Source organism: Lethenteron reissneri, chromosome 28 (genome assembly GCF_015708825.2).
Source record: "Lethenteron reissneri isolate LAM-NWPU_2019-01 chromosome 28, ASM1570882v1, whole genome shotgun sequence".
Classification (NCBI taxonomy): Eukaryota; Metazoa; Chordata; class Hyperoartia; order Petromyzontiformes; family Petromyzontidae; genus Lethenteron; species Lethenteron reissneri.
In genome coordinates, this window is record NC_083806.1 from 7,921,613 (window position 1) to 7,932,119 (window position 10,507).

Genomic DNA, 10,507 nt, shown 5'->3' on the forward strand with positions numbered 1-10,507 from the left:
TCTATGGGTCTCTGTCTAACTCTATAGAGCTCCAACAGACTTGATGGGTCTCTGTCTATCTCTGTAGATCTCCAAGCAGGTCTATGGGTCTCTGTCTAACTCTGTAGATCTCCAAGCAGGTCTATGGGTCTCTGTCTAACTCTATAGAGCTCCAACAGACTTGATGGGTCTCTGTCTAACTCTGTAGATCTCCAAGCAGGTATATGGGTCTCTGTCTAACTCTGTAGATCTCCAAGCAGGTCTATGGGTCTCTGTCTAACTCTTTAGAGCTCCAACAGACTTGATGGGTCTCTGTCTATCTCTGTAGATCTCCAAGCAGGTATATGAGTCTCTGTCTAACTCTGTAGATCTCCAAGCAGGTCTATGAGTCTCTGTCTAACTCTATAGAGCTACAAGCGACTTGATGGGTCTTTAACTCGACAGATCTCTATGTAACTCTGTGCGTCTCGAGGTGACTCTATGGAACTCGATGAGTCGATATGTGACCACGATGTCCTGTCACTGCCGTCACTGCTGACGGCCCTGGACTTTGGTCTGTGGGTCTCGATGTATCTCCATGAATCTCTGCGTCACTATGATTAATTATCTGTGTAACTCTGTAGATCTCTATGCAGCTACATGTGTCTCTATGTAACTCTATGCCTCTGTATGTCAATGTATGGAAGGCCCATGACCGGTTCAGATGATTCGTCACCGATGTTGGCTGTGCTGAGCAGGAATCGAACTCGGGTCGCCGTGTTCGGAGCGCAGTGCGCTAACCGCTGCACCACAGTTCCCCACACTCGCATCACCACCACCAACAACACCATCATCACCACCACCACTGCTACCAAAGACAAAGATCCCCCGTAAAGGCTGAACAGACTTTTGGGGCAAGTGCTGTTAGCGAACACCTACGAAGGCAGCCGCACGGCACACAAGGGGGGTCGGTGACCAGCACCACGCCCGGACGCCTTTGTCTCCCCAGTGGCGATGTTTAAAAACCACACCAGGTACTCATTTGAGGCTGAGTCGACCTGGGGGAGGCCCATGACCATCACCACTACCACCATCGCCACCACCAACAACCACCACCACCACCACGTCCATCACCATCATCTTCGCATAATTGGAACCCCCTGTGAATGTAGCCATAGCTTTTGAGACTCAACCGCTGCTCATTATATCACGGGGGGCGGGGGGGGGGGTCTGTTTGGGGGGTGGTGGGATGAGGGGGGGGGATTGGAGGTGGTTGGGCGGTGGATGGGTGGGAGGGGAGGGGGGGCGTCCCCAAACATGTTGGGTGATTATGCGTTTCTGGCCCCAATTTGGGTTCAAAGATACTTTGAGGGGTAGCGAAGTGGGGGTGCGTGTGTGCGTGTGTGCGTGCGTGTGTGCGTGTGTGTGCGTGTGCGCGTGTGTGTGTGCGTGTGCGTGCGTGTGCGTGTGTGTGCGTGTGTGTGCGTGTGTGTGCGTGTGCGCGTGTGTGTGCGTGTGCGTGCGTGTGTGTGCGTGTGTGCGTGTGTGTGCGTGCGTGTGCGCGTGTGTGTGCGCGCGTGTGCGTGTGTGCGTGTGTGCGTGTGTGTGCGTGTGCGTGTGTGCGTGTGCACGCGTGTGTGTGTGCGTGTGTGTGCGTGTGTGTGCGTGTGCGCGTGTGCGTGTGTGCGCGTGCGTGTGCGTGTGTGTGCGTGTGTGTGCGTGTGCGCGCGTGTGCGTGTGTGCGTGTGCGGTAGTGTAGCGGTGAGCGCGCTGCGCTACGAACCCAGCTACACGGGTTCAATTCCCGCTCAAGGCTTTTACCAGCGACGATTCGTGAACCGGTCCTGGGCCTCTCCTAGGTCGACTCAGCCTCAAATCAGTGCCTGGTGCGGTTTGTAAACATCGCCACTGGGGAGACAAAGGCGATCGAGCGTGGTGCTGGCCACCCACCACCATGCATACCGTGCCGGCCTTCATAGGTGCTCGCTAACAGCACTTGCCCTAACAGTATGTTAAGGCTATACGGGGGCGTGTGTGCGTGTGTGACGTGGTGCTGACCACCCACCCCCTCGTGTGCCGTGCCGTCCTTCATAGGTGCTCGCTAACAGCACTTGCCCTAACAGTATGTGTGCGTGTGTGTGCGTGTGTGCATGTGTGACGTGGTGCTGACCACCCACCCCCTCGTGTGCCGTGCCGTCCTTCATAGGTGCTCGCTAACAGCACTTGCCCCAACAAGTCTTTTGAGGCTATATACGGGGGGCGGGGGTCTTTGTCTTTGTCGTGTGTGTGGGATTTTCTGGGTGAGAGGAGGGATCTGCATCGCTCCGTCCGGGGTTATTTCGCGAAACGGAGCCGCCAGGCGCAGGGCCTAATCCCACAGGGTTTTTTTATTTCGTTGGCGCCAAAGCCCCGTTGAGTTTCGCCGATTTAGCTTTTGCTGTGTCCCACCAATCTACCCACCTCCCCGCCGACCCACACACCCACCCACCCACCCGCTCGTCCACCCGCTCACCCACCCGCTCACCCACTCGCTCACCCACCCACCAACCCGCCCACCAAGCCACTCACCCACCCACCCACCCACTCACTCATCCACTCATCCACCCACTCACCAACCCACCCACCCACTCACTCACCCACCCACCCATTCAATCACCCACTCACCCACTCACCCACTCACTCACTCACTCACCCACCCACTCACTCACTCACCCACCCATCCACCCACCCACTCACCCACCCACTCACCCACTCACTCACCCACCCGCCCACTCACCCACTCACTCACTCACTCACTCACTCACCCACCCACTCACTCACTCACTCACCCACCCACTCACTCACCCACCCACCCACTCACCCACTCACCCACTCACCCACCCACCCACCCACTCACCCACTCACCCACCCACTCACCCACTCACCCACCCACTCACCCACTCACTCACTCACCCACCCACCCACTCACCCACCCACCCACCCACTCACCCACCCACCCACCCACCCACCCACCCACTCACCCACCCACCCACCCACTCACCCACCCACCCACCCACTCACCCACCCACTCACTCACCCACTCACTCACCCACTCACTCACTCACTCACCCACCCACTCACCCACCCACTCACTCACCCACCCACCCACTCACTCACTCACCCACCCACTCACTCACTCACCCACCCACTCACCCACTCACTCACTCACTCACCCACCCAATCACTCACTCACCCGCCCACTCACCCACCCACTCACCCACCCACCCACTCACCCACCCACTCACCCACCCACTCACTCACTCACTCACCCACCCACTCACTCACTCACTCACCCACCCACCCACTCACCCACTCACCCACCCATCCACCAACCAACCCGCCCACCAACCCGCCCACCAACCCTCTCTCCCACTTGCCCGTTTGCTCGCTCGCTCATCCACTCATCTACCCACCACCCACCTACCTGCTCGCTCGCCCACACACTCGCTCGTACCTCCACCACACCACTAACTCACTCGCACCTCCACCTACCCACTAACTCACTCGCTCATCCACCGACCCACTAACTCACTCATCCACCTACCCACTAACTCACTCGCTTATCGACTTGCCCACTAACTCGCTCGCTCATCCATGAAATCTACCCACCCACCTACTTATTCGCTCGCTCATCCACCGATCTACATACTCATCCACCCATTCACCAACCCACTCTCTTTCTCGCTCAGTAACTCACTCATACAATCGCTCACTCACGACAATAATAGTAGTAAAACAACTTGAAACGCTCAACATTTTCGACAACGTGCGAATGTTGAGTGCGCAACGGGAAGGGAACCCATCAACCCACTCACCCACTCAATCGCTCACTCAGCAACACACCCAGCCACCCATTCAACCACTTACTCATCCATCGAATCACAGGCCCACCCATCCACTCACACACGCACTCAATCACTCACTCACCTATTCACCTACTCACCACTCACTCATCCATCCATCCACTCACTCACTTCACTCGCTCATTTTTTCCATTCATCCACCGACTCACAAATTCAGCCACTCGCCCATTGACTCACCAGGTCATCCGTCCACTCACTTATCCATCTACCTACTCACCCCACGCATCCACTCACTCACTCACTCGCCCGTCCACCACCGCAATTCACTCAACCATTTACTCACTCACTCGCCCGTCCACCACACTCACTCACTCTCCCACCCCTACAAGACAAAGATCCCCCGTAGCCTTCAAAGACTGTTGGGGCAAGTGCTGTTAGCGAGTAGCACCTATGAAGGCCGGCACGGCACACGATGGGGTGGGTGGCCAGCGCCACGGTCCGGCCGCCTTTGTCTCCCCAGTAGCGATGTTTTTACACATCGCACCAGTTACTGATTTGAGGCTGAGTCGACCTAGGGGAGGCCCAGGACCGGTTCAGATAATAGTCACCGGTGTTGGTCGTGAGCGGGAATCGAACCCGGGTCGCCAGGTTCGTAGCACAGCACGCTAACCGCTCCCCAATACGCCTACACACACACAGACACACAAACACACACAGACACACAAACACAGACACACAGACACACAAACACAGACACACGCACGCACACCTAGTAACCCTAACCCCCCACCCACCATCCCTCTCCTCCCTCCCACCCCCAGTGAGATTTGCATGTGAAGTGAAATACAAGAGAGAGAGAGAGAGAAAAAAAATTATCAGAACTGACGATAATGGCAGGAGCCCTTTCTCTGCGGTGCTTGTAGGCCGCGTAAATCCGCGTGTTATTCGCTTAATCTCCGTACAAAATTTGGCCATTCCTGCTCTCACTCCCTCCCCCAACCACCCTCATCACCCTGAGCCTCCCTAAACCTCCTCCCCCCCCCCTCTCTCTCTCCCCTTCAGCTCCCTCCGCGGCTCTCTCCGAAACTCAGCAAAGGCAGCGTCGTTGTTGAAAATAACAAATAAATAACAAATAGGCGGGCAGATTAGCATCTGCAGATGAATTGCGCCTTACAAATGTCAACTATTATTATGTATCTCCCCTTCCCCTCCAATGCCCGTCTCTCCGCATACAAACAATAAACAACGATTGTTGCAAAGCCAAATCAGGCCATATCCTCCTGTGAGTGCACGATCCCAGCGTTGATTCAGGACAAGCAAAACTCCGCCTGGACCGGTTTCGACACGCAGCGTATCATCGGCAACAGCCACCCATTGCTATTCTGGGCGGCTCCCTCCCTCCATCCCTCACCCCCATCCCTCACCCCCCACTCCTCACCCCCGCCTCCCCCGCCTCCCCAGCCCCCCACCGCACCCCCGGCTTTTTAAATCGATCTCCAATTGAGAGCGGGAGATGCCAAACAGTCTCCCTGACGACACATGAAGATCTTACGGGCGCGGCAGCTGAATGAATGAAGTGGCTTTCTTACCCCCCCTCCCCCCACCGATCTCTCCTCTTCATCCCCCTCCGCCCCCCCCCCTCTCACCCCCACTTGTACCCCCCCCACGCCCGCCCCCCCTACAGATCCTCGCACCCTCCCTAACGAACCCCCCCCCGCCCCCCACTCTCATATTCTTTGGGTCTTTCGGTAAAGTCACGCAGATCGGTTCAAAGAGAATAACAAAAACAACGACGACGACGTTTCGATCGCTACACGAGCGGTCGTACATCTCCACGACCACGAACTTCCACCTCTCTCGATCCTCGTTCCAACCGCGCCACCACCACCACCTCTTCCCCTGTTCAGTTTCATTCATTATTTATTTTTTGTTGACAAATCATAACGCAACTTGGTGGGAAGGAGCGGCGAATAACCGCCATGACAGACACGCCATCCAGCAGTGGATTGTGTGTTTTGTAGCGGGGGGAGGGGGGGGGCGGTGGGCCGAGCTTGGCGGTGTTGTGGTGCAATTGGCGGATGGAGGCGACTCGATTCAGACAGATCGGTGCCCAGGGGGCTACTGTAATTTGTCGGGATGACTAGATGTAAGCACGCATCGATTAATCGATTGGATAAAACGAACAAACTAAAATCCCCGGACATCTCACGCGCTAGAACCGATCGTTTATTTACGTTCCGTGCCGCGTGTCCACGCGCTGACGTGCACATGTTGCCGAGAGTGGAGCGGCTTTCAAAAAAACTGCAAGCGAACGAGAGGTGGGGCCTATAGAAGAAGGGGCGGGGCTAATGGGCAGGAGGCGTGGCCTAGAGAAAAAGGGGGCGGGGCTAATGGGCAGGAGGCTTGGCCTAGAGTAGAAGGGGCGGGGCTAATGGGCAGAAGGCGTGGTCTAGAGAAGAAGGGGGCGAGGCTAACAGACAGGAGGCGTGGCCTAGAGAAGAAGGGGGCGGGGCTAATGGGCAGGAGGCGTGGTCTAGAGAAGAAGGGGGCGGGGCTAATGGACAGGAGGCGTGGCCTGGAGAAGAAGGGGGCGGGGCTAACAGATAGGAGGCGTGGCCTAGAGAAGAAGGGGGCGGGGCTAACGGGCAGGAGGCGTGGCCTAGAGAAGAAGGGGGCGGGGCTAATGGGCAGGAGGCGTGGCATAGAGAAGAAGGGGGCGGAGGCTGCAGAGGTTGAAATCGCCATATTCTTAGGTTTTTTCGGTAAAGTCACGTAGGTAAAAAAAATTTAATTAATAAAAGTAAAATAAATATAAAATAAAAATCACGACGTTTCGGAGGCAACACAAGCTTCCGTCTTCAGGTGGAACCGTCACAGCATGATTGCTGTATCAAGTGATACCTGAAGACGGAAGCTTGTGTTGCCTCCGAAACGTCGTGATTTTTATTTTATTTTTATTTTACTTTTATTAATTTTTATTTTTTTACCTACGTGACTTTACCGAAAAAACCTAAGAATATGAATCCTTGCAGTCACGAAAGCTTCAAATCTAAAATTAAATCGCCCTGTTGTTGGTGGCATGGATCAGATCAGAATGAGACTCTTAATTTGGACTGGAGGGAGGAATCCGATGAGCTGTGAAGCTCTTTCGCAAAGGGTCAATTAGGGACGGGGTCGGCAAGTTACAACACCAATCAATGCACTGGAAATCGATAAACAACCTCGAGTGTTTACACCATTGGAACCTCATTTGCCAGTAAAAAATATGATAATTGTTTTTTTACCCTTCCATCTGGCAACAAAACTGACACCTTTTTAACAAGGAGTCATGTTGTTTTTTTTGTTTGCATTATGACTGCAGGTATTGTGGTCTATGCAAACACGACTCCTTGTAAAAAAAAGTGTCAGTTTTGTTGCCAGATGGAAGGGTAAAAAAACAATTATCAACCTCGAGTGTGTGTACAAGTACAAATTGCGTAAGTCGATAAATTGCCGCCGATTTGTTTTGATCACCAAACGCAAGCTTGGGCAATTTAGCAAAACAACAAAAACAGTCTCCCAGACCAGGCACCAACACGCGATCATGGGCCGACTCGTGTTCGTTTCGAGACGCTGTCATATTTGCATGACGTGCTACGTGGTCGACACGTTTATAGACACACAAAGGCGGGTTGGGTGGCCAGCCTCACGCCCGGCCACCTTTTCCTCTCGAGTTGTGATGTTTACACCACCATCATCATCACCATCATCGTCGTCATCATCGTCATCATCACCATCATCGTCATCATAACCACCATCATCGTCATCATCATCGTCATCATCATCGTCATCATCACCATCATCGTCACCATCACCACCACCACCATCATCATCACCACCATCATCGCCACCATCATCGTCATCATCATCGTCATCATCACCATCATCATCACCATCACCACCACCACCATCATCATCACCACCATCATCGCCACCATCATCGTCATCATCATCGTCATCATCACCATCATCATCACCACCACCACCATCATCATCATCATCACCACCACCACCATCATCATTACCATCATCATCACCACCACCATCATCACCACCATCATCGTCATCATCACCACCATCATCGTCATCATCATCGTCACCACCACCACCATCATCATCATCGTCATCATCATCGTCACCATCACCACCCGCTATGTGTAGTAATTTAAAAGCCCCGCTGAACTGTCCTGTCGTATGCTCGGGACGATGACGCTAATCGGGACGACATCAACTAGGTGACCTCGACAATCCCGCGTGGGTTTGTGCAGTTAGCAGTGTCGAGTGACAGCTACCGAGAACACGCGGAGATGATGTTTAAAACACGCGGAGGTGATCTGTGCTTCTTGTGTTTTCAAATCCTCCTGATTGGTTGAGTTGGGGCGGGGGGCGGGGTTGACTCAGCCAATCATCCTTGCTAGGGTCGATACAATTAATTGGAAGTCAACAGTTTGGACAGAACTCCGCCCCCCCCCCACCCTCAGTCATAGTAATGTGGAATTTCCACCAATTGTTGTAAGAAGGATTGACTCAGGCCGATACAAATAATACGTAACATATTTTGTAGGAAGCGACTTCAGGTTGCTTTCGGATCTAGTTAAATGACTCATGCATGTAAACAGTCATTGATTGGCTGATACTATAGACATATATAGGGAGAGAGAACCGCAGAGCTTGGGAAATTATTGGTGGAGCCGGCTCCAGTTTGGTGACCCTGAGTGACTTCTTCTTGGTTCTTTCGGTAAAGTCACGTAGAAGGGAAATAATAAAATAATTAAAATAAAACAAACTAAAATACAATTCTCACGACGTTTCGGCCACAACGCAAGCAGCCGTCCTCAGGTGAAGAACAGGGCTGTCGGAAAGACAGCGTGTGACTTCTTGCCATTGAGCCTCGATCGTGGTCTCCACCTGAGTTCTCGCCAAACAGCATCTGGTCATCTGTGACAAAGAGGGAAGTAATAAAATAATAAAAATAAAACATAATAAATTTTAATTTTATTATGTTTTATTTTTATTATTTTATTACTTCCCTTCTACGTGACTTTACCGAAAGAACCAAGAAGATGAATCCCTGCAGTCACGAAAGCTTTAAATCGAAATGTGACAAAGAGCTTCATCATCATCGGCCTTTGTGTCTCGAGAGACAATTCTTTTGCGCCTCACGAGGTCAGCTGTAGGTTTTTGCAGCGCCTAGAATGACTTAGTAGGCCAATCCTTGCCACGGCACTTGCAAGTGAGTGCGGTGGCAACTCCAGAGGTGTTTGTTGATTTTTCTCAACGTCGCTCCCTCTTGGTCTGCCAAGCGGTGCGTCTCTTCTCCTCGCCTCTCCTGAGGCCTGTTTTCACAGCCTGCTGCCAAGCTGAGTCGGTCGCCGGCAGTTTCCCCCCAGTCATTTTGGTTGATGTCGCAGCTCTTCACGTCCCGTTTACAGACAAAGAGCTTCATAGCTCATCGGATTCCTCCAGGCTCAACGGAGACTACGTTGCTGAAATACTAAACTTGACCCCCCCCCCCACCCTTCTCACCCCCCCGTATTGCCCACAGACTACCAGGGTGACTACTACGTCCCGGGCAGCAGCTACGACTTCTTCCCGCAAGGGGGTCCCCCGGGGCAGCCGCAGAGCGCGGCCGAGCTCGCCTTCCTCCCCACGGTGGGGGGGCTCGCGGGTCCCGGCGAGCACCCCCACCACGCTCACCCGCACACCCACCACGCTCACCCGCACCCTCACCAGCACCCCCACCACCCCACCAGCATCCCCGGGCCCGACGCCGGAGGGGTGCCTCGCTTCGCAGACATGCTGCCCCACGGGGGCGCGGGGGGGCCCGGAGGCGGAGGAGGTGGCGGAGGTGGCGGGGGAGGTGGGGGCGGTGGAGGAGGTGGAGGAGGAGGCGGTGGAGGAGGAGGTGGGGGTGGAGGAGGAGGAGGAGGAGGAGGTGGGGGCGGTGGATCCGGACCAGGAAGCCCATCGGGTCCGGGGGGGGGGGGTGGGGGAGCGGACACCCCCAGCCCGGAGCCTCAACCCGGAGGGGGGCCGCCCCCACCGCCGCACCTGCACGCCATGGGGGTCCCACAGGGGGACGTGTACGTGAGCGCGGGGCCCAGCCCCCCATTCCACATTCCCGGGGCGGGACCTGGGCCCTATAACGGTCACCCGCTGGCGCACCCGGAGATGGGCGAGGGCACGGTCTGGTGAAACGAAAGGCGAAACATCAACAACAACAACAGCAAGAAAACTGTAGCACAGTGATGATGATGGTGATGATGGTGGTGATGGTGATGATGACCGACACGTGACTCACCCGACACGCCCTCCATCTCTTCTTCTTATGAACTTTGACTCGTCAACCTCGTTGTCCGCTCACGCAACCGAACCAAAACGCAAGATGATGGAGGGCCCGTCCGGGAGTGGTGGGATTTGGGGGGTGGGGGGCGAGGGGGGAGGGGCGGGGCGGGGGAGGAGGGGGGGAAATAATTAAACAAAACCTTTTAGAAGCCAAAATCTGTAGCTGCTGACCTCTATAACTCCTCGGGAATTCGTCCGTCCCGATGTTCATTGAAGATTTAAAAAGAAACCTCGACTCGAAGCCGCGATGAGCACGTGCGACTATGCGCGCGCGCGTGTTGTGTGTGTGTGAGTGTGTTTTGAAGAGGACTTTGTGACGTCAC

The 10,507-nt window shown here is 54.5% G+C and overlaps 1 protein-coding gene across 1 annotated transcript in view; it reads left to right on the forward strand.

Annotated features, from left to right (window-relative positions):
- LHX1 (LIM homeobox 1) overlaps positions 1 to 10,234 on the forward strand; it is a 73,183-nt gene extending 62,949 nt beyond the window's left edge. The window contains exons 5-6 of the mRNA XM_061561662.1: positions 9,385 to 9,671; positions 9,831 to 10,234. Of these exons, the coding sequence (XP_061417646.1) occupies positions 9,385 to 9,671; positions 9,831 to 10,034 (491 nt within the window). The 3' untranslated portion in view covers positions 10,035 to 10,234. The remainder of the gene's footprint in view (positions 1 to 9,384; positions 9,672 to 9,830) is intronic.
- The last annotated feature ends 273 nt before the right edge of the window (positions 10,235 to 10,507 follow it).